We start from the raw sequence: 25,014 nt of genomic DNA on the forward strand, positions 1-25,014 counted from the left end.
TGTTTGCCCTAGCTGTGGAGCCACTGGCCGCCAAGATCCGACAGTCGGATGAGGTCCCTGGGTTCAGATATGGGAGTGTTGAGGAGAAGATTGCGTTATATGCAGACGACATCTTACTGTTCCTGGCGGACCCGGACGACGCCTTGAAAGGGGCCATCGAGATCATTGAAAAATTTGGAGCCTTGTCGGGACTGAGGATAAATTGGGATAAATCGGTCCTCTTTGAGGTGGATGGGGTGGAGGAGAGTGGAAGTGAGCCATTGGGAGAGGGGCGGCTTAAGGTGGCATCCCTTTTCAAATACCTGGGAATATGGATCTCGATGCCAGTCACAGAGTTTTTGTATAGGAATTTGACTCCTCTCATGGGCGTCCTTAAGGCAAAAGTAGATGCGTGGAATAAATTACACCTATCGGTGGTGGGTAGGGTTAATCTTATTAAAATGGTTCTGATGCCCAAAATACTCTACGTCCTACATAACGCGCCAGTTTGGATTCCACGTGGGAAGTTCCGGCAGATTAATGCTCTTTTTAGAAGTCTGATATGGGGGAGGCAGTACCCACGTATTGGCCTGGAGACGCTTCAGCGACCCAAGGAAGATGGAGGGTTGGCTTTGCCCAACCCTGAGTTATATTTTCTTGCAGCCCAGAGTCAGCATTTGAAGGGCTGGGCGCGGGAGGCGTCCTCCAGTGCGGTACAACACTTGATGGAGGGAGTGACAAACCGACGACCGGTGGTGCAGTGTCTGGAGGATGGCTCCTTGGGTGTATTGGGGAAATTGTATCCAACTATGTTTTTGATACATAAATTATGGACCAGACTGCGACAGATTCGGGGGGTTACGGGACTGACTAAATTTACACCGATATGGCTTAATAATAATTTGGTTGAGTTTGCGGCTCTTGGAGTGCTGACAGAGTGGCAGGCCAAAGGAATCCATTTGGTTGCTCAGATAATTCAACAACGAGTGTTAAAGTCCTTTTCGCAGCTGCAGGGGGAGTTTTGATTGAGACCGACTGGGGAGTATCAATATGCCCAGATGAAACACGCTTTTAAAGCTCAAAACAAGGGCGATGGTATTGAGATCCAAGAGGACATAGTTCTGGAATACGTGTGTGGGGAAGGGTCCACAAGGGGAGTCATTTCCACCCTTTATAAGGACCTACTGCATGCATATTTGCTGGATTTCCCTCTAAAAGCGAGAGCTAAATGGGAAAGAGATTTAGGCCCAATGGAGAATGAAACCTGGGAGTCGGTGTTGGAGTGGGTTCCACGAGTGTCACTAAGTGAGCCGTATAGACTATCGCAGCTGTACATCTTGCACAGAGTCTATAAATCACCGGAAGTGTTGCACAGAGCGGGGTTGCGTGCTGACTCTGAATGCCCAAGATGTAGGACTGAGAATGCAGGAATATACCACATGATGTGGACATGTCCAAGACTGGTTGCTTTTTGGCTGGTGGTACTGAGCCGTGTGGAAGGGGCGTATAAATGCAGAGTGCCGAGAGATCCGATGGTGTGCCTACTGGGATATGTGGAGGAAATTAGAGTGGATAACACCTGGAAGATAGCAATAGCTAGACTATTATATATGGCTAGGAAGGTGATAGCAAGGAACTGGATCAAGGAGGAACCGCCTACAAGGGGTGAATTCCTGAAATATGTTAAACATGGTCTCAATCTGGAAAAGGGGGTCTACAAAAGACGTGGGAAAACAGAAATGTTTGACAAACTGTGGTCTCCGTGGCTCGAGCTGGGATGAGTGGGAATGGGAAATGGGCGAATGAAGACCTGTGGAGGGGGGAGATTGCTAGAAGAATAAGCGGTCATAAGTGAGTCAAGCGGCTCAAAGAGCCATCAATACTGGTAACAAAAGTATAATTGGGAAGGAGCTGTCATGGGAGGGGGAGGTTTGGGGTTTGGAAAATGAAGAAACTTTGTAATATATTGGAAAATGCATAAAATGTAATGTTCATGTTTATTTTCAATAAAAATCTATTCAAATAAAAAAAAAAAAGAAGCGGACCGCTCCCAAACCATCTGCATGATTGATGCATGTGTATAACGTCTCGACGTCTGCTGTTACCAGCAACGTCCCTTCCTCAACAAAGATGCCGTCAACCCTACACAGGACATCCGTTGTGTCTTTTACATATGAAGGTAGGGTCTCGACTAGAGGTTTCAAATAATGATCTATAAATCTACAAATCGGATCACACAAACCATCAATCCCTGACACAATCGGACGTCCCGGTGGGTTGACGGCATCTTTGTGCACCTTTTGAATCAAGTACAGAGTAGGTATTCTCGGGAATTTCACTGTTAGGCCATCCAAAACTTGTTTGTTAATTATACCTAAATCAAAAGCTCTTAGCAGGATTTTTTGGAGCTCTGCCGAAAAAGACATCACCGGATTATATCTAAGTTTATCATAAACATTGTTGTCCCGGGTCGGATTTTGTTCCTCAAGAAGTTCCTCTAAAATTCGGATGTTGTCTCTGTCAGCAGCGCTCCAATTCTCCTGTTCATATCCTCCCTTGTTGTGCAGTTTCTTGAGGATTAGCCTACGTGAAAAAAGATGAAGATCCTTCAGTGCTAAAAAATAATTAAAACTGTTAGTGGGAGAGAATGATAAACCTTTACTAAGCACTTCTAATTGTGTATTAGTTAGCACATGGTCAGATAAATTGATTACCTGTAACCCTCCCTGGGACTTGGGCTCAGACTGTTTACCACCGGCTCCTTTTTTGGAGGTTTGTCTGGTGTTCATTAGATCAATGAGGAATGAAGAACCCCGACCCTCAAAAAAACATATAGCTGGCATGGATACTGAGAGTGCTCAACTGAATCAAAGTCAGAAAATGAACACCAGACAAAACTCTTGAGGAACAAAATCCGACCCGTGAAGGTGCGTTCCCAAGGGGTATCTTGCCTAAATCAACACGTTTCCCCCCCCCCCTTGTCATTATGTCTAGCCATAGAGGTTTTTACGAAACTGGTATCAGACGATCTAAAAAAACTAACAACATATCGCCGTTTCGATAACCTCACACATAAACAGAGAGAGAGTTTACGTCAATTACAAGCAATGGATGACGTGGTATTTAAGGCGGCTGACAAGGGGGGGAACATTGTTGTTTGGCCAACTGTCAAATATGAACGCGAAGCGTTCCGGCAGTTGCGGGACAACAATGTTTATGATAAACTTAGATATAATCCGGTGATGTCTTTTTCGGCAGAGCTCCAAAAAATCCTGCTAAGAGCTTTTGATTTAGGTATAATTAACAAACAAGTTTTGGATGGCCTAACAGTGAAATTCCCGAGAATACCTACTCTGTACTTGCTTCCAAAGGTGCACAAAGATGCCGTCAACCCACCGTTGACTGATTGTGTCAGGGATTGATGGTTTCTGTGATCCGATTTGTAGATTTATAGATCATTATTTGAAACCTCTAGTCGAGACCCTACCTTCATATGTAAAAGACACAACGGATGTCCTGTGTAGGGTTGACGGCATCTTTGTTGAGGAAGGGACGTTGCTGGTAACAGCAGACGTCAAGACGTTATACACATGCATCAATCATGCAGATGGTTTGGGAGCGGTCCGCTTCTTCCTCGAGACCTCCAACCTGGACGGCCCTTTGTGTGAGCTCATCATCCAGCTGCTGCACTTTATCCTTACACATAATTTTTTTACGTTTAAAGATCAGTTCTATCAGCAAAAGCGTGGCGCAGCCATGGGTGCGGCCTGTGCCCCCGCGTACGCTAACCTCTTTCTGGGTTTCTGGGAGAGGTTGGTGTTTGGTGACGCGGGGGTGGGGGCCGCTGACCATGTGCTGTGCTGGCTGCGTTATATAGACGATGTTTTGTTCTTTTGGCGGGGGACGGTGCAGGCAGCTGGATGAATTCATGGGAGAGCTCAATAGGAATGTTTTCAATATTAATCTGACTTACAGGTATGATTATCACAAAATTGATTTTTTGGACATCAGTCTGGAAGTGGACTCTACTTTGTCCATCCAGACTGATGTCTTTTCGAAAACAACATCGGTTAACGTATTAATACATGCGAAGTCGGCACATAGTCAGGCCACTATAAGCGCCGTCCCGGTTGGACAGTTCTTGAGGATGAGGCGGATCTGCTCGACAAATCAGAGATTTGAAAAACAGGCTCTGGATTTGCAACAGAGATTCAAGGACAGAGGTTATAGTAAAAGATGTATAAAAAACGGATACAAAAGAGCTAAATCAAAAACTCGGGATTCACTGATACATGGCAAAGCCAAAAAGAAAGAAAAGGATGATATGATCCGTTTTATTTCAGTATATAATCATGAGTGGGAGAGCATGAGAGCAATTCTAACCAAATATTGGCATGTTTTGAGTGCCGAACCCTCCCTGGGACCGTTTCTTAGTGAAAGGCCCTTAATGACCCCGCGTAGGTCGAAAAATTTTAGAGACCTCTTGGTATCCAGCCACTATGTGGCGCCAAGTACTAATCCATTTGGTATGACACATCCAGTCAAAGGTTCTTTTAAGTGAGGCCATTGTGTGGCTTGTGCTAATATGGTCCGTACAACATCTTTCTGCTCAGTGGACAGTAAGAGGGAATATGAGATAAGAGAATATATCTCGTGCAACACCTCTAATGTGATCTACTACGCCACATGCAGTTGTTCCCTAGTTTATGTAGGACTGACGTCACGTGAATTGAGAGTGCGTGTAAGGGAACACGTACGGGATATTAGTGCGGCAAGGTTAGTGGATGATGTGACAACACTTAAAACCATCCCTAAGCATTTTAGGTTAGTACACAATTGTAACCCTAAGGACTTTATGGTGAGGGGTGTTGTGAATTCTGTGGCTGAGTTCACTTCTGTGGTCACAAGTGGTATTGCAGTCTCTGGGTTTCCTCCCTCAGGTGTTTTGGTGAGCTCGTTGGCTGCCTTGCTATTTAGCTCCACCTGAGTCTGTCTTCCTTGCTCCTTGTCAATGTTCCAGTGTTGGATCTGAGCTACTGCATCTTTCCTTGGGCCTGCTGCTCTGCTAGATAAGTGCTTCTAGTTTGTTTTCTGTTTTTTCTGTCCAGCTTGCTATTTACTTTTGCTGGAAGCTCTGAGAAGCAAAGGGGTGCACCGCCGTGCTGTTAGTTCGGCACGGTGGGTCTTTTTGCCCCTTTGCGTGGTTTTCGTTTTAGGGTTTTTTGTAGACTGCATAGTTCTCTTTGCTATCCTCGCTCTGTCTAGAATATCGGGCCTCACTTTGCTGAATCTATTTCATTCCTACGTTTGTCTTTTCATCTTGCTAACAGTCATTATATGTGGGGGGCTGCCTATTCCTTTGGGGTATTTCTCTGAGGTAAGTCAGGCTTGTATTTCTATCTTCAGGCTAGTCAGCTCCTCAGGCAGTGCCGAGTTGCATAGGTAGTGATAGGCGCATTCCACTGCTGCTTATAGTTGTGTGAGGATAGATCAGGTACTGCAGTCTACAGAGATTCCACGTCTCAGAGCTCGTCCTATTGTTTTTGGTTATTGCCAGATCTCTGTATGTGCGCTGATTACTGCACGCTGTGTTGCCTGATTGCCAGCCATAACAGAGGGGTATAGATGTGGTGCATACAGGTATTAGAGGAGGTGACATTAAAAAACTCCTCGCCCAACGCGAATTAAAATGGATTGTCTCACTAGGCACCATGAAGCCAGCTGGACTTAATGATGCACTTAATTTTGGTCCCTTCTTGTAATAGGAAATTATTGGGAGGCCCCTCAGTAATCCCTCTGCTTTTTGTACTTTTAACTGTGTGGTTTTGATTTTAATTGTTTTGTTTTGTATACAGGTTCTGTATTATTCTATAATTAGGATCCCCTTTGGGACTACAGTGTCATGCATGGACTTTGATGATTATATATATTATGGTCTTTGGTCAATCCATGAAGGCACCAGCATAACGAAGTTGCGCATGGATTTGTACTGACTATGCATTATGGACTTTGGACAAACCATGGAGGCATTAGCGGAACAAATCTGCATACAATATCATCTTGTGGAGCCATCTGGATTTCCGGACACTGTCATAGATTTTAAGATTTGTTTTGTATTGTATAAATGGTTTTTTCGGTACCAGTAATATCTAAGGCGCACTTTACACTGTGGTGTGCGTGCGCGCGCCTGTCACGGGCACCCGCCACTTGCGGTCCGGCGCAGTCCTGGTGCGGCGCGCGACTGAGACACTTTGTACTCACTCGCGGCTGTAATCCGGGCAGGTCCGGGCGGCGGGGGAGTGGGTGTTTTTTTAGTGACGGCGGGCACATGCGCCGTCATCTTACAGTGTTGAATAAGCCTGGTCATTTGACACACACATGACCGGTATCCTAGGATACTTAAGGTCCTTCAAAGGAAGATTGTACCACACTTCCCCTTGAGAAAGCAGGGCTAAGAAGCGGCGAAACGCGCGTCGGGGACGTTCAGGCAGCATGGCCACTGGTGAGGTGACATCTATACCTTCCTCCTTCTCCCTTCACCCTTTATTTACCTCTCTCTGACTGTCACAGCACGGTCTATGGAGACAGACCCCTAATTGGAGGGACTAGGTTCATTGCAATGGAGCACGGACCATTCTATCAGAGGGGCTGATTTTGTTACTTGTTTGACTTACTCTGGGAGCTGTTAGGCGGGTTGGTGCCCCTCACCTGTTGTTACATATCATGTGTTACACTATTATATGGAAATGTGGCTCGCTGTACATGTTTTAGGCATCTACACATCATTTTCTTTAATGTTTGTTTGTTATTTTTGTGCTAGTGTTTTGGTATATGTAATTAAAGTATTTTTGTACATTTTTAAACAAACTCCATGTCTTTCTCCTTTTTGTGCATTGACATATATGGAGGTAAATATAGTGACCGAGCAATTGGTAAGGGTCACACTATGAGTCTGGATTTAGTATTACTAAGCCATATCTGAGCCTGGGTGACCACTTGTATCCATGATGGAGATCGTACTGTTTATCCCCTGTATCTATCATGTATTGCGCTGTGATGTGTGACGGTATATAAGCCGACGTACTGCCCTGTGGCGTAATAAAAACAAAACCCAACAGTAGAATTACGGTTTTGTTTTTTTTTCTTTTTCAATTCCACCCTGTTTTGGAATCGTATTTTCCCGAGTATTCAGCAGCACCTGATATGGTAAAATAATGTCATTCTAAAAGGATAAATCACTGCTTCTCAAAGGGCTTTATTCAAATTTACCTTAAATTTTGCACAATAATTAATTTTTCCAAATATTTTGCTCTTACACTGGCGCACGGACTGGTTGTGATTCGCGCTGCCTCCCAGGTTTCCGTTTCACAGCACTACTGATGACACCTGATGCTGCCGGCAATCAATGCCGCTCTTCAGAGTGGAAATAACTATGCTGTGTGCATGCGTCCCAGCGGATGCTGGTATATTGTGACGTCCCCGCTCCCGCAGCTCTCCATGTGGAGTGAGCGGAGCAGGCATTACTGTCTTTAGTGCACCATTATCCGTTTTCTGTATGATTGGAGCTAGACTTACTGTACTGTTTCCAGGAAGGTCAGATGTTTTGGGGATGGAACAACGACATCAACGTGTTTGACACCGAGGAACAAGCCTGGACACAGCCCGTGATAAAAGTAAGTTTTATGTCACGTGTGTCATGGCCATGGCTTTGTTTAACATCCTCTAATATTCTGCCCTTGTCTTATTCTCAGAGCACCCCTCCTCAAGCCCGTGCCGCCCATTCCTGCGCCCTCCTTGGAAATAACGGATACGTGTTTGGTGGGCGCGTTCTGGTGGGCTTCACCTTCCACTGTTTATTATAGGACTTTGTTCATCAGAACTACTGGGCTAATATCGACTTTATCGTTTTGTTTATTTCTAGCAAACGAGGATGAATGATTTGCACGTTCTGAACTTGGACACGTGGACTTGGTCCGGAGGGTAAGTTTTATTAGGAAACAGAAAAAAAGGGTAAATTCCGTGTTTACATAAGATCAGTCACAGACTGTTGTACTTGAATGTCACATTGGACTTCTCACTATTCACTGAAGAGCCTAAAGTTGTCATATAGCTCAGAGGAAAGGCACCCGAACCTGCGTATGTCTGCAGGACTACCAACTACTGTGTACAGTATATGGAGAAAAGTAAGTGCCCCCTCCACATTATACCTGCAAGAGAATATGGTGTCAGCCCCTCTGCAGCAATAACAGCTTCCAGTCTTCTAGGAAGGATTTCTACAAGATTTTGTAGGGTGAGAATTTTTTTGCACTTCCATCCAAAAGAACCAAAACAATCCCTTCTCCACTAAGCTTTTTACAGCTGGCACAATGCAGTGAGGGGTTAACGTCCTCCTGGAGTTACCAAACCCAGACTCCACATTCAGAGAAGTGTGATCCATCACTGCACAGAACATGTCCCCTCCAGAGTACAGTGGTGGCGGTTTTACACCACTCCATCCGACTCTTTGCATTGTGCTTGGTGATGTACGGCTGCATGCAGCTGCTCGGCCGTGAAACGTCCGGCGGGGGCGCAGTGTTTGTGCTGATGTTATACCAGAAGAGGTGTGGACTCTGTAGTTATGGGGTCAGCAGACAAGACGGACTTCTAGTTCACAGATTACGGCTGGTTGTTGTAGTCTATGGGGAGAAAGGGGGGAGGGACAGATAGCACTGACTAGTAATTGTTTTATATAACCCCAATGCTAGATTCACAGCTACACCGCTCATTACCGCTGTACAGTATATTCTCCTCCATGCCGCTGCTACTTTTGAACATGTGCTAGATAGAAACAGGAGAACAGGAATCTCTCATGTCCATTTGTGCTGTGTATGGGACACATCATAGTAACTAGTCTCCACCAATCGGCTCAGAAGTTAGAGAGAAACCGGTGAAAAATTCTGAATACGAGTAATATAATGGCTAGAAATATTATTTTCATATTCATTCTGGAAAGTTTATTCTAAAATGTTATTTATATACGAGGATTTAATCATTTTTCTCCTTCACCTCATTGGGGGACTCAGGACCATGGCTGTATGCTGCTGCTGCTAGGAGGCTGACATTAAGTGAATATAACAAAACTAGATGGAGGCCCGGTGCTATCACATCGGGAGGGCAGTAATATCACGATGAGGGCAGGCTTTGCAGCATTAAGAATCTATCCACTCTCTCTTTCCCCATGTGCGGACGTCTCCCGTCTGTGCTCTTTGACCTGTCTACCCCATGTGCTATCCCCTTGTCTGCTGTCTTTCTCTTTCCTGTGCTGTGTTCTCCCCTCGTGTTGTCCCGTTTGAGCTGTCTCCCCCTGTGCTCTGTCTCTCTCACCCCTGTGTGCTTTCTCTCTCCCCATCTGCTGTCTTCTCTCATGTCATCTCTTATGTGACCTGTGTACCCTATGTGCTCTCCCCCTTGTCTGCTCTCTCTCTCCACCACTGTTCTGTCTTCTTCCCTCATGTCACATCGCGCATCTGCCGCCGGGATCAGCCGAATGATTCACTGCGCCTGTGCGAAATTCGCGCAGGCGCAGTAAATCAGACCGCCACCATCTTTGTGCAGATAGATAGCGGCGGTCACATTAAAACTGCACATGCGCTCCTCCTGTGCAAAGATGACGGCGGTCCGTAAATCATTCGGCTTATCCCAGCAGCGGCGTGTTCGCGACGGTGTTCCACTGTATTCCGCTGGTGGTACCGCGCAGGAGGCTGCGTACGGCTTATACAGTGTGTGTGTGTGTGTGTGTGGTGCGTACGGCGTATACAGTCTGTGTGTGTTGTGCAACGGTGTTCCGCTGGTGTAACCGCGCAGGAGGCTGTGTGTGTGGTGTGTACTGCATATACAGTTTGTGTGTGTGGTGCGTACGGCGTATTTAGTGTGTGTGGTGCGACGGTGTTCCGCTGGTGGTACCGCGCAAGAGGCTGGCATCACCAGCAGTTTCCATATTGAAACACCCATCACTTGGGTATCCCATTATGGAGGTCGGTGAACTTCCGCAGCTTGGAATTCTGGGATCCGGACACATCTGGATGGAACAGGATGTGAAGACATTACAAGGTAAGTATATATTAAGATTAGCTCCTCCTCTGCAGTATACACCTACCACTGGCTCCAGCCCAAACCAGTTCTTGCTTAGTGTCTGTTAGAAGCACATGGGTCTGCTATTCAGACCATAATTTATTATTTTCAATTTTTCAATTTTTACTTTTCAATTTGTATTCCTTTTAATGGATTACAGGGGAGACGGATCCCTTCAAGGTTCCGATCTCCCCAAACCAACAACAGGTGGGAACGTGGAGTGTCACATACATGTACCCCCTCCTGCCCCGGGAAAAGGTATGCTTGAGCTTCTTTAGGGGCAACTGTTCCCTTCAGGGTTCTGATCTCTCCACACCATCAACGGACGAGAACATGGGGGGTCGCCTCCATGTACCCTCTTCTGAGCCAGGCTTAATTCTGCTGGACCAACAGCCCTGCTCCATCCTAAGGCAGTCAACCCCTAGGATGTCCAGAGGCACTTATGGCGACCGTGCGGCCCCCACTGCATCACCATTGACGAACAACAGCGATGGAAAGAGGCGGATGGTCCCTCTCCACCTCACAGACAACGGGATGGTAGATGGAGGGTTCCCAGCACCGTCCACATTGCAACAACGCTGAAGCCCAGTCATCCGTGGCGGTGTGAGATTTCTGTATGCCACAACCCCCGGGAGCCATCTTTATCCACCCGGTCAGCTCTCCTTAGCTGGCGCGGTACCAATGAGATCCCAGTGGTCTTAAAGGGGCACAGCGGATCGGCAGCACTCTCGGGCAACAGGACCTGGGTAAGAGCCCTGACCCTGCAGCAGACACAGCAGCCCATATTGGCCTTTCCCTACAGTTTTTTGGGGCTCCTCTTCCTATTGGAGAATTTTGGCAGTATAAGATGCCAGCATACTGTGGTGCATTATATCTCTTCAGAATGCTAAAATTGGGTGACAAGTACATACCACTTCATGTACTACCTGCCAGATTCTGTTGCCTCGGGAACATAGTACCCCTCTCTGCAGGGACGGTGATCCTGAATGATGTATCCATCTTATCCATCTTAAATGCGGCAGCCAGGGTCATATTTCTGTCCAGCCGCTTCACTGATGCCTCCATCTTGTGCCAGTCATTACACTGGCTACCCATTCGCTACAGGGTCCAGTATAAACTCATCTCTCTCACCCACAAAGCTCTCCACAGTTCTGCACCGCCTTATATCTCCTCTCTCATCTCCGTCTATCGCCCTACACGTGCCCTCTGTTCTACAAATGACCTAAAACTAACATCCCCCGTAATCCGAACCTCGCACCTCCGTCTCCAAGACTTCTCTCGTGCTGCGCCAGCTCTCTGGAATGCACTTCCCCAGATGATCAGACTGATACCTAGCCCCGACCTATTCAAGCGCGCTTTAAAAACCCATCTCTTCAAACAAGCCTACCAAATCAACTACTCAGTAAACTAACTTTGTCCTGTTCCCTCCTTCCAAATATTATCTGCATGTGAATCTTCACCCTACTACTCATCTGTCTCCACACCCTCCATGCACATGATAACTGCACTTGATACTTGACTATTGCACTTAAACACACGAGCTGATGACCGGATCATGCAGCTTTATATGAAAATCCCTATTTATTATAATTGCCAGACCTGAAATAACAAGCACTTTTCACCTATTGTGTCCCCCCATTTCCTTGTAGATTGTAAGCTTGCGAGCAGGGACCTCACCCCTAATGTCACTGTTTAAATTGTCTTAACTTGTACTGAATTTATTGTCTGTACATGTCCCCGCTTATTGTCCCTCACGTCTCTGACCTGACCAGACCGGGTGCTTATTCGTCAAGAATCCGTATTAGCTTATCTAGGATGCTACAGGAGAAAACAAAATTCCCTCCCTAGCAAAAGTCTAGGCATCCTTTTTCTTCAACAGGAACGTTTCCAGTCCTTTCGTAGGCGGACGTCTATTCCTGTCTTATCATATCTGGCTCTCAGTCATGACGAATGAGCCAGTCTCCTGGTGTCTTTCATTCAAGACAGTGTTTCCTCCCGGTCTACAGCACAGTTCGTCCATGGAGAAAGAAGGATGGAGCGGTATGGCCCATCCTGGACCTGAAGCTATTCAACGTAGAAGAGAGAGTTTACTAGCATCCATCGACATATGGGATGCTTACCTTCATATCTCGATCTTTACGACTCTCAAAGGTTCCTGCATCTCACCATCCAAGAGAATCATTTCCAATTTAAGGCTTTGCCCTTCGGCCTCACCGCAGATCCCAGGGCATTTACAAGGGTCATGACGGTTGTCAAATTCATTCTGCACTCTCGGGGAGGGGTTGTCCTGTCATACCTAGCGTACTCCTGATCAAGGGGCAGTCTTTCCCAGCCTTCGAGTAGGCATCCATATCCCTTTGGACACTCTTCCCATCTGGGTTGGTGGATAGACATAAACAAATCTTTCCCTGTCCTGGCTCAGCAGGTATCCCTTTTAGGTATGACCCTACACACCTCCTGGGGGTTGGTGATTTTTCTGCAAGACAGAGTCATAGCCCTTCAGCAGAGGACTCGGTCTCCTTGTCGCCCTTTGCCTCACTATCGGCTGGGACAGGAATCCATTCTCTTTCCACCATCTATGCTGCTTGTCTCCGATCTCACTGCCCAGGGGCACTGGTCACATCGAGAGTTGCCACTTTTCGCAACGGCTTGGAGATCCGGGCGACACGGTTGTCCCTGAGGCAGTTCCATCACCCCTGGTATGTCACCCAATCCGATTTATATCAATGATCACGGAACCATCCGCAGCAGGGCGGCAAGGCGTGAGGTGGCACACTGTCATCTCAGCGGTTCACATCCCTAGAGTGGGAAGCTGGGCACCAGACTTCCTCAGCCGTCAGGGTCTTGTCTCGGGAGAGTGGTCACTTCCTCCGGAGGTGTTCCATCAGATTTGTTATCGCTGGGGGATTCCGCATGGGGACCTGAGTGCATCATGGCTAAACGCCACAGTACCCGGGCTCATAACTAGCTCCAGGATCCAGAGGTCATTGGGGCAGATACACCTTCCGTTCGTGGCATCAGATTCGTCCTCTGTTACTTCCGAGGGTCATCGGGACGATCAAGGCGACTGGGATTCCGGCTATCCTTGTCTGTCTGCACTGGCCTCGCCGGTTGTGGTACGCGGAGTTGGCTCAGCTCGTTGTCAACGCCCCCTGGCGGTCACTGGATTGTCCAGAATGGCTCTTCCACGGCCCAATCTGCCACTGGCCTGGCCTTTGAATCCTGGGTCCTAACTAGTGATGAGCGAATAGCATTGTTGCTCGGGTCTCCCCGAGCATGCTCGGGTGATCTCCGAGTATTTGTTAGTGCTCGGAGATTTAGTTTTCGTCACCTCAGCTGCATGATTTACGGCTGCTGGACAGCCTGAATACATGTGGGAATTCCCTAACAAACAGGCATTCCTCACATGTATTCTGCTTGTCTGGCAGCTGTAAATCTTGCAGCTGAGACGAGGAAAACTAAATCTCCGAGCACTAACAAATACTTGGAGACAACCCAAGCGTGCTTGGGAAAACCTGAGCAACGAGTATACTCGCTTATCACTAGTCACAACCAGAGTGAAGTTCTCTCGGATGGTGGCTTCCTCCATTTCGCGCTCGGAAACCTGCATCGGGGCGCATTTATCGGAGTGCATTTTTCACCACAGCGGGAAAGGTTTTTTCGCAGGGTGCAGGGATCGCTGTTGTTCTCCCCCTGCTTTCCCACTTCTGACCTTATCGGTTTTGCTTCAGCGCCCGATTGTTTCTAAGGTATAGGTGTAGACTTTTTTCAGGGGGCCTCCCGCGTGGTGCCCCCCTACAGAGGGCCTTTGGAAGTCAAGGACCTTATCTTGGTCCTGGGCGTTCTGCAGGAGGCTCCGTTTGAGCCACTGCAGGATGTCTATCTGACTCTCCTTTCTTGGAAGGTCGTCGTCCTGGTTGCAACTTCGATCAGGCGCAGCTCGGAGCTAGCCGCTCTTCCAGTCGAGTTCCTTTTCTCATTTATTCACCAGAACAAGGCAGTTCTCCAACCAATCCCGTCCTTTCTTTTACCCAAGGTGGTCTCTTCCTTTTTACTTAACGAGGACATTGTCCTGCCCTCGTTTTTGACCGGCACCAATACACCGTTTAGAGAAGGCTCTCTATACTCTAGATCTCATGAGGGCTGTAGATCTCTACATCTCCCGAACGGAGTTCTTCCGCAAGACGGACGCCTTATTCGTTCTTTCTGAGGGTCATAGGAAGAGACTAGCCGTGCCCAAATCCACAATAGCCAGGTGGATACGCTCGACTATTCAGTAGTCTTACTGCGTCAGAGGCAAGCCTACTCCAGTGGGATTAGGGCACACGTCATTCGTTTGGTGGATGTTTCCTGGACCATTTGTCACCAGGTGTCGGCGGTCCAGTCTGCACATCCTCTCGAAGCACTACAACATTCACACTCCGCTATCAGCAGATGCGAGTCTGGAAAGACGGATCTTTCAGACAGCTGTAACGCATCTCTGGGCTGTTGGTGCGTGAGGTTGTCTGTCTTGTCGGTTCCCACCCAGGGACTGCTTTGGAACGTCCCCTGTGTATCCCAATGAGGCAAAAGAGAAACAGGGATTTTTGGTGTACTCGCCGTAAAATCCTTTTCTCCGAGCCACTCATTGGGGGATACAGCACCCACCCTGTTGGCCTGATGGCTGTGTTTGTTCTTAGGTTTGACATGTTGTATCCATATTTGATGATTTTGATTGCCTACTGCTTTGTCACTGAACTGGTTCGGGCTGGAGCCAGTGGTAGGTGTATACTGCAGAGGAGGAGGAGCTAATTTTGTTATAGTAACTTAGTGTCAGCCTCCTAGCAGCAGCAGCATACACCCATGGTCCTGTGTCCCCCAATGAGTGGCTCGGAGAAAAGGATTTTACGGTGAGTACACAAAAATCCCTGTTTTCTAGGGAGGGGATATGGTGCTGTGTGGCTGCACATGCTCAGAACATGCCTATACCATATATAATTATAACGTTGCACTGTCGCTTCTCACTCATCTAATGTATTTTGCTCACTTTAGGATCCGAATTACTGGAGAAACCCCCCATGGCAGATCCTGGCATACCTTAACGCCAGTGGGAGATGATCAGTTGTTCCTTTTCGGGGGTCTCAGTGCGGAGAGTGTACCACTAAGTGAGTGATTCCTGGCAGATACACATGCGTAATATCTGTGATCATGGTGTAATAATGTGGGTTTCAGGTAAATCCACCTATTAGAGAAAATCAATGCCAAGGATGTTGTTTTTTAGGCGACGGATGGATTTTTAACCTCCATATCAATGTATGGACAGAGTTTAAGCACCTCCCTAAAGATCAGCCAAGGTAAGGCTTTCCAGAATCTTTGTACTATACCTTCATATATACGGTAAGTATACATTATCTCCAATTGCATTAACATTTTTTATATGGGTATAGTATTTTGAGTAATTATACACAATGGGAGACATTTAGAAGAAGTAGTGCAGGGGAAAAAGGGAGTTGTTATCCACAGCGACTAATCAAATTGTCTGTTTCATTTATAAGAGGGTCTCTGTTAATGAGAGCGGGCATCTGATTGGTTGGGAAGCAATGGTTAATGCACTTTCCCTTTGCACCAGTTATGTGAAATCTCCATAAAATTTACTGTAAATTGCAATTTGCAGTGAACTGTATATGGGGGCACCACCCATCTGATCATGGGGAGATGTCAATTGGGCATGTCCAATTTTGGCCTGCCGGTCATATGTTCTCCCGGAGATTAGCTGCTGCCAGACATGTCATGTGAGAACACAAGCACTTGGCTGAAGTAGCAATAAGCCAAATAATCATTCAACTGACAGCCATATAATATGTATGGCTGGCAAAACTCCACTGTAATCCTTACAGATAACAGTTCCCATTATGCTTGACCACCCATGTGGCATTTATAAATGTCCAGGAAGCAGAGATCTAGGGAAGTGTTTGGTGGGTTCATTGCCATTCCTTTGGGGTCTTTGGTGATCTTATCACACTAATGACCCCCATGCACTTGGCATAAAGTATATCAAAACCGCCAATGTCGGCCTACCATCTAATGTGGTTTATGGGGGTCTCCTCATTCTTCTAATTGTCAGCCGGACTATTGCTCTAATTTGTATAGGGGTCTTAACACTAGCTACTTTGAGGACAAATTCCTTTTTCTTCCTGATGGGGCAGTATTTCATGCCTTTTCCTGTCCCCATTAAAGGGCACCTGTCACCCCGAAAATCGCGGGTGAGGTAAGCCCACCGGCATCAGGGGCTTATCTACAGCATTCTGTAATGCTGTAGATAAGCCCCCGATGTTACCTGAAAAAGGAGAAAAAGACGTTAGATTATACTCACCCAGGGGCGGTCCCGCTGCTGGTCAGGTCGGATGGGCGTCTCTGGTCCGCTGCGGCGCCTCCTATCTTCATTACAAGACGTCCTCTTCTGATCTTCAGCCACGGCTCCGGCGCAGGCGTACTTTGCTCTGCCCTCTTGAGGGCAGAGGATAGTACTGCAGTGCGCAGGCGCCGGAAAGGTCAGAGGCCCGGCGCCTGCGCACTGCAGTACTTTGTCTGCCCTCAACAGGGCAGAGCAAAGTACGCCTGCGCCGGAGCCGTGGCTGAAGATCAGAAGAGGACGTCATGGAAAGAAGATAGGAGGCGCCGCAGCGGAGCAGAGACATCCATCCGACCAGACCAGCAGCGGGACCGCCCCTGGGTGAGTATAATATAACATCTTTTTATCCTTTTTCAGGTAACATCGGGGGCTTATCTACAGCATTACAGAATGATGTAGATAAGCCCCTGATGCCGGTGGGCTTACCTCACCCGCGATTTTCGGGGTGACAGGTTCCCTTTAAATATCCCTGTTTTTCTGCTTTGTCAAGTTCTAAGAGTTTACTTCTGTGACACCTTGTTTTTCTTTGTTTTCAGTTACTTTAATTTTATACAAAAAGGATCCCTTGAGCATTATAGATCACTTTATTGCACGTGCTGTATGTTAACAGATGTAGTGAATACCATTCATGGCTAGAATAACGGATATTGTTCGAATAAAATACTATTAATACTCTAAAGTTCAACATTGGGTTGGCTTTACCGTTCTGTCTGATATGGGCCCACAGGAAAGCAACTACACGCTGGGCAGAGGCAACCTTGCAACATCGGCAAGTAATATGCACAGATCTTCAGTGTGCACAGCGCGTCTAAAGGCACACTGTAATCCAGGTTTATTCCCTGGGTAGAATTGATTAAAAACAAAAATTGTACTAAAAGGAACCCTCACATTGTTGAAATAGGAACTGGGAACAGGAGACCATTCATCTGGGCTAATCTCGGTTGTCTTCGTTTCACTCAGCCTGACTCTGCTACATTGACAGGAGGAGATCTGTCTATTGATCTCAGCCAGAGGAGGGAGGAAGATGGTGGGCTCCCACAAGGATGTCTTGTCTCTAAGTTTTCTGATCCGCAGCTTTCCAGGTTAATACATAGATGCCCGTAGCAGATTAATTCTGCCTGTGATCCGGCGGTATGAATCACCTGACAAGTTCCATTTAATGCCACTTTCACGCTTCAAGTCCAGACCACAATATCCATACTGGCCACAGTCTCCTGTCCAGAAAGTATCTTCATAGGCAAACATGAGGATGTAGAGTGCGGGTCACGAGACCTGTAGCCGGTCCAAACATCATTATCTGTACTCGGACGGAGAATGTTGGACACATGGAAGCCAGACTGAAGATTGCAGGTTGAAGGTTCAGAGATGAGCCTAAAGCAAGCCACAGTCATTACATGTCATGTCCATGACATACAAAGCCATCCACAACCTGTCTCCTCCATACATCTGTGACCTCGTCTCCTGGTACTTTCTTGTATGCAACCTCCGATCCTCACAAGATCTCCTTCTCTACTCCCCTCTTATCTCCTCTTCCAACAATCGCATACAAGATTTCTCCCGCGCATCCCTCCTACTCTGGAACTCTCTACCACAACATATCAGACTCTCGCCTACCATCAAAACCTTCAAAAAGAACCTGAAGACCCACCTCTTCCGGCAAGCCTATAACCTGTAGTAACCACCGATCGACCAAACCGCTGCATGACCAGCTCTACCCTCGCCCATCCCTTGTAGATTGTGAGCCCTCGCGGGCAGGGTCCTCTCTCCTCCTGTACCAGTTGTGACTTGTACTGTTTTTATTATGTATACCCCTCCTCACATGTAAAGCGCCATGGAATAAATGGCGCTATAATAATAAATAATAATAATATTAATAATAATGTCCATGGTGACCAGAAGACAATTGGACAATTGCCTGGATAGACAGGTTAAGCTTTGCTGATCTCTATATCTACCATAAAAGTTATAAACAAATGTGCACATTCATAGAGAAGATCTCTCACTCATGGTACAGCTGACAACTGGGAATGGGATGGAATGTAAAGGTTTCCCCCTAGTTATCCATGACACAAGCCACCCTGCCCTAAAATGAAGATATTTTCTTCTTGATCCCACTATATGTGCTTAAATCTCCATAACCACATGTGAAGGTGGTCATACACCCCATAATGTGCCAGATGGCGTTGCATTCGATAAATTGTGCCGCTCCTGCAGATTTTGTTGGGTTGCATTCGGCCCCATTCACTTCAATGGAGCTGAGCTATAATGTCAGATGCTTTACAAAAATGTGAAAAGTGAGGTTTACAGAAGCAAGGTGACTCGTCCTCCTAACCCTGTGTAACCCCTTATAAACACGATCTTCCTGTGATAAGTCTGCGTTATTGTCTTGGGCTTTGGGATTGTTAGGAATAATTGGGTGTTAATTTGCGGGAATGTTGATATCCACAGGATGCATCTGGACATTACAGCAGAGGGTGGATGACTAATTAGTGTTTTATTGATTTCTAGACTGTGGCACACGGCCTGTGCTGGGAGAGATCATGAAGTGATGGTGTTTGGTGGCAGTAAGGACGACCTGCTCTCCTTAGACACGGTTAGTATGCAGAAAATGACTGCTGATTTTTCTCTATACCCCACACAAGAGGCTCTGTGCGCAGACTTGTGAGGATGTATTAGCTGATCTACAACCCCTGGTAAAAATTATGGAATCACCGGCCTTGGAGGATGTTCATTCAGTTGTTTAATTTTGTAGAAAAAAAAGCAGATCACAGACATGGCACAAAACTAAAGTCATTTCAAATGGCAACTTTCTGGCTTTAAGAAACACTAAAAGAAATCAAGAACAAAAAATGTGGTAGTCCGTAATGGTTACTTTTTTTAACCAAGCATAGGGGAAAAATTATGGAGTCACTCAATTATGAGGAAAAAATTATGGACTCATGAAAAACAAACACTCCAACACATCAGTAGTATTTTGTTGCACCACCTCTGGCTTTTATAACAGCTTGCAGTCTCTGAGGCATGGACTTAATGAGTGCCACACAGTACTCTTCATCAATCTGGCTCCAACTTTCTCTGATTGCTGTTGCCAGATCAGCTTTGCAGGTTGGAGCCTTGTCATGGACCATTTTCTTCATCTCCCACCAAAGATTTTCATTTGGATTGAGATCCGGACTATTTGCAGGCCATGACATTGACCTTATGTGTCTTTTTTTCAAGAAATGTTTGCACAGTTTTTGCTCTATGGCAGGATGCATTATCATCTTGAAAAATGATTTCATCATCCCCAAACATCCTTTCAATTGATGGGATAAGAAAAGTGTCCAAAATATCAACATAAACTTGAGCATTTATTGAAGATGTAATAACAGCCATCTCCCAGTGCCTTTACCTTACATGGAGCCCCATATCATCAATAACTGTGGAAATGTGTATGTTCTCTTCAGGCAGTCATCTTTATAAATCTCATTGGAACGGCACCAAACAAAAGTTCCAGCATCATCACCTTGCTCAATGCAGATTTGCGATTCATCACTGAAAATGACTTTCATCCACAGTCCACGATTGCTTTTTCTTAGCCCATTGTAACCTTGTTTTTTTCTGTTTAGGTGTTAATGATGGCTGTCGTTTAGCTTTTCTGTATGTAAATCCCATTTCCTTAAGGCGGTTTCTTACAGTTCGGTCACAGACGTTGACTCCAGTTTCCACCCATTCATTCCTCATTTGTTTTGTTGTGCATTTCCTGTTTCCGGTCTTGGTGCTTTGATGTCTTCCTTGGTCTACCTGTATGTTTGCCTTTAACAACCTTCCCATGTTGTTTGTGTTTGGTCCAGATTTTAGACACAGCTGACTGTGAACAACCAACATCTTTTGCAACATTGCGTCATGATTTTCCCTCTTTCAAGAGTTTGATAATCCTCTCCTTTGTTTCAATTGACATCTCTGTTGTTGGAGCCATGATTCATGTCAGTCCACTTGGTGCAACAGCTCTCCAAGGTGTGATCACTCCTTTTTTAGATGCAGACTAACGAGCAGATCTAATTTGATTCAGGTGTTTTTTGTTGGGTATGAAAATTTACAGGATGATTCCATACTTTTTTCCTCAGAATTGAGTGATTCCATATTTTTTCCCCTCTGCTTGGTTAAAAAAGTGATCATTACTGACTACCACATTTTTTGTTCCTGATTTCTTTTAGTGTTTCTTAAAACCAGAAAGTTGCCATTTGAAATGACTTTAGTTTTGTGTCATGTCTGTGATCTGCTTTTTTTCTACAAAATTAAACAACTGAATGAACATCTTCCAATGCCGGTGATTCCATAATTTTTGCCAGGGGTTGTATATACCTCCAACAGTTTCCAATGCACAGCCATTGGCTCCCATTGAAAACAAAAAGAGATCAAGTAAACCTGCCCAATGTGCCACAAATTACACTTCTTTGGCATTCACTGGATGAATGCAGTCCAGAAGTAAGATATATATTTTATTTTGTACACTCCAAAAGCTTTCCTAGTTCTAGAGGTGAATTACAAATAAAATGAGACCAGAATTGACAAGAGTCGATGCACACAGGTAAAATAACAGACAAAATTCAACCATTGTTCATCACTGTGCGAGGAGATTTTGCTGATGCGGCCAGACGCAACCTGTGCGATCACCCGAATGACACCAAACCCTTTTGGTACCACTTTAAGATTGCTGAGAACATGACACACCAGAACTATTCCAGTCTGAGCAGTACCCAAGCCATTGTGAATATTTCTCATAATCCATTCCAGAAGTTGCTACTGGTCTGACTTCACCAGTGAATATTTCTAAGATCATTTTCACAGGTTGTCCCCTTTTCATCATTTGATATAACTCAGGAGAGAATGTCTTTGCATTGCAGGGTCATTGTAATGACTTGCTTATCTTCCAGACTCAGCCGCTCCCACTTCTCAGGTGAGAAAAGTTCTCTTCTGTTCAGTCTAAAGCCCTAACCCTGTGCTGGCCACCTGCCATTAACCACTGTTGGCCTTACCTACCATGGATGGAAATGTGCTGCGTCTTCACTAGATGGATACGTACCCTGAGGTTGGAGAGATACGCAAGATAAATATTTTGTGTTTTCCCCATTGATGGCCTCTGATGATCCTACTGGAGCCCAGTTCTAGATACTGGATTGGTGCGAATCGTATTGATCCTGGATTTTTCTTTTTCTTATTAGGTTGTGTCTCGACTGCATTGGGAAGAATGCTTTTCAATTAAGAAACCAATTATCCTGCTTACCCCAAAAGCTTCTTCAGCAGGTCAGGAAGAGGATCACGTTCTGGGCAGCGGCTCGTTTCCGCCAGAGCCGAAGGGAAGGTCATGAAATCAATAACAAGAGCTGATGTTGACATATCTTATTGACGCTCACTATTTGCACTGGTCTTTAATTGTTACGGAAAGGAGACGCCGGGTACATGACGATGGTGAGAATGTATTTCTCACCAGTTATCTAGCGAAAAGGACAGGAGCACAATGCCTGCCAGGAGGCACTCATGATCTGTAGTCATGTGCAGGAGCAGCGTCTGCTGCGCCGGACAACCACTTAAACTGATCAGGTTCGTTAGCTGTAAACGTTTTACAAACTAGTTCTTTGTAATCCTTTTTTTAGATGACCCTACCAAATCCATATTGGGCTACATTTATATGTCCAGCAATGATCCATTAGAAATGGACGACATTAGCCCATTCGTTGCACATTGATTCCAATGTTACAAAAAACAGATCTGGTAGAGATTGGTTAGTGAATAATGGGTTATAACGTCAGCACAACTTTTTTCCTAATGAATTTCTGCTGGATTTGTTCTAACAGTCATTAATGGACATGTGAACATAGGCTTACTCCAGCAGATCTGTCTGGTCTCCCACACAGTCTCTTAGTCCAGCATAGAAAGAACCTAGAAACGCTGAGCTCAGGCATATCTCTATGTGATTCATTAGCAAAGCTATTTAGCCACTTGCAAAACTCGTGGAGAAAGCCTGGGAGTCCTGTATCCCCAAACCCCGACTCATAGGGGAGGCTTGGAAGTCCTATATTCCTCCTCCACTCATAGGGAAAGCCTGGGAGTCGTGCATCCCAGACCGCACCTTACTCATAGGGAAAGCTTGGAAGTCTTGTATTCCCCCCACTCATAGGGAAAGCTTGGAAGTCCTATATCCCCCCCCCCCCCCTCACCTTCCCCATACTCATATACTCATAGGGAAAACCTGGGAGTCCTGCGTCCCAAACTGCACCTTACTCATAGGGAAAGCTTGGAAGTCCTATATTCCCCCCCACTCATAGGGAAAGCTTAGAAGTCCTATGTCCCCCCCTCCCCCCCCCCCCCTCTCACACTCATAGGGAAAGCCTGGGGGTCCTGCAACCCCAAATCCCTACTCATAGGGGAGGTTTGGAAGTCCTATATTCCTCTCCCCCCACACACACGCACTTGTATGGAAAGCTTGGGAGTCATGCATCTACCACCTCCTACTCATAGGGAAAGCTTGGAAGTCCTAAATCCCCCCACTCATAGGGAAAGCTTGGAAACGCTATATTCCCTCCCCCACCCCCCCTTCCATACTCATAGGGAAAGCCTGTGAGTCCTGCGTCCCCAAACCACACCTTACTCAAAGGGAAAGCTTGGAAGTCCTATATTTCCCTCCCCTATACTCATAGGAAAAGCCTGGGAGTCCTGCGTCCCAAACTGCACCTTACTCATACGGAAAGCTTTTAAGTCCTATATATCCCCCACTCATAGGGAAAGCTTGTAAGTCCTATATTTTCCCCCACTCATAGGGAAAGCCTGAGAGTCCTGAATTCAGATTGACGTTTCCCCTTATACAAAACCATTCCGGAAAGTCTGTCAGTCATTGTTTGTAGACAGGGAACAGAACACGTGGCTTATTTTTCTATGGACAGAGCAAAACTACAGAATTTTTCTGAGTATAGAGGTGAAGCAGATGTCATAGTCTTCCTCTATGATCAGGCAGGGAGTGGGGTTATGGGCTTTCTTTATCGGACAGTGAATAGCGGACGTCACTGGATAATGGATCTTGCGTGTTCTGAGCGGGCAGGCCACGCAGGATTTGCTGGCTTTGGGTGTGCTTATTTTGGCTTGCGAGTATCTGGTTTTCGGCAGCACGTCGCCTGTGTACACGCCACATATGAGCCAGTCACATGATAAATTCTTCAAGTGATCGCCACCATGTTCACACAAGCTCAGAATTGGGGAGGATTATCTGCATTTCACCTTGTATTCTCACAATGTTACAAAGTGAAGCAGCAGCAACACAATCTAGAACTAGGACTTCCCGCCATGACCTCTGTATCCAGGAGCAAAGGTTGGGGGCTCTGCTGAGCACAGTGGCCCCTTCTTTCTATAGATTAGTGGTGGTCCACGTTGACTGGCTTCCTGATGAATTGCCATAAGTTATATTTTGGGTGATGTCCCCTGTAAGTATTGTCCGAATCCCCCTCAGTCCAGTCCCACCGCTGCTTATCTGGGCTGATTCTGCACTGCAGAGGATGGATCCTCAGTGTGTAAGAGACGGGCCATATCTGCATCTAATCTGCCATCTGGAGGCCCCACCGGACCGAAATGTGTTCTGGCCGAATGTTTGCTGCCTACATTGCATCTGCTCACAGTGAGCGCCGTTATCCTGCGACACAGAAGTCACAACGGAAATCCACACCTGCTGGGATTCAGCACAACAACGGCCTCCATCATTAGGTGCAATGTTCCTACACGTGGCCACAAGGCGCCACGGAGCCGCTATCACAGGCGCCAGTAACCCCATGATTTATCCTCCACCCATGCACATTATCCTGCCATCACCCACTGATTTTTGTGGGTCTGTACTATGTATTGTTAATTTTTCAATGTTTTGTTTATAGAAGTGAACATATATTTTATATATTATCTTCTAATTTAAGGGTTTATAGGGGTCACTGCTGTGTAAAGGGCAGTCTGAGAAATGTCAATCAAAAGTGTTATAAAAGCAATGGGGGTCCTGCGGTGAAACCACAATGGTCTCCATAATAAGCAGTTGGTGACCCCTACGATGGGTGAGGCGGCCCACCTCTGCAATGCTGGGACTTGTGGTGGAAGCTCTGGTGTTACTGCTGATGCATTTCCACCCCAGAATAATGCAGTTTTCTGTCAATGTTATTTTCGTTGTACAATAATTAATAAAAATGTGTAAACATTGCAGAGATGTGTGAAGCCCCCTCCTCCGTGATCGGTGCTATGTGGTGCCTGATACACTTGTGATACCGACCACAACATCGGTATTCCTCGCACACTAAATGCAGTCCGATAAAGCCCCGCGCACCGGAGAGTCCCTGAGAATCGGAAGTTTGTTTCTCCCATCTTAGAAGTGCGATGGATCAGCCTCAGATACGAGCCGACCGCCCAGGTCTGTGCAACCCGCGTGCACCAGACGCCCTGCTCCACCTTCCTGCACTATAAGGATATGTTCACACTTGGCCATCTTCTTGCTCTTTTTTTTTTCACATGGATTGTATCTTGAT

At 46.2% G+C, this 25,014-nt stretch overlaps 1 protein-coding gene across 4 annotated transcripts in view; it reads left to right on the top strand.

The window, feature by feature from the left end:
* Nucleotides 1-24,694, top strand: part of KLHDC1 (kelch domain containing 1) — a 63,263-nt gene extending 38,569 nt beyond the window's left edge. For 2 of the 4 annotated variants that reach the window (XM_069735134.1, XM_069735149.1), the window contains exons 6-13: nt 7,569-7,652; nt 7,731-7,811; nt 7,901-7,959; nt 15,121-15,233; nt 15,350-15,422; nt 18,989-19,073; nt 21,367-21,419; nt 21,685-22,825. In XM_069735134.1, coding sequence (XP_069591235.1) covers nt 7,569-7,652; nt 7,731-7,811; nt 7,901-7,959; nt 15,121-15,233; nt 15,350-15,422; nt 18,989-19,073; nt 21,367-21,419; nt 21,685-21,850 — 714 coding nt within the window. In that variant the 3' untranslated portion in view covers nt 21,851-22,825. Of the gene's footprint in view, nt 1-7,568; nt 7,653-7,730; nt 7,812-7,900; nt 7,960-15,120; nt 15,234-15,349; nt 15,423-18,988; nt 19,074-21,310; nt 21,420-21,684 lie in introns of all 4 variants that reach the window. The other 2 variants (XM_069735156.1, XM_069735141.1) reach the window with 2 other exon arrangements.
* The last annotated feature ends 320 nt before the right edge of the window (nt 24,695-25,014 follow it).

Source organism: Ranitomeya imitator, chromosome 1 (genome assembly GCF_032444005.1).
Source record: "Ranitomeya imitator isolate aRanImi1 chromosome 1, aRanImi1.pri, whole genome shotgun sequence".
Classification (NCBI taxonomy): Eukaryota; Metazoa; Chordata; class Amphibia; order Anura; family Dendrobatidae; genus Ranitomeya; species Ranitomeya imitator.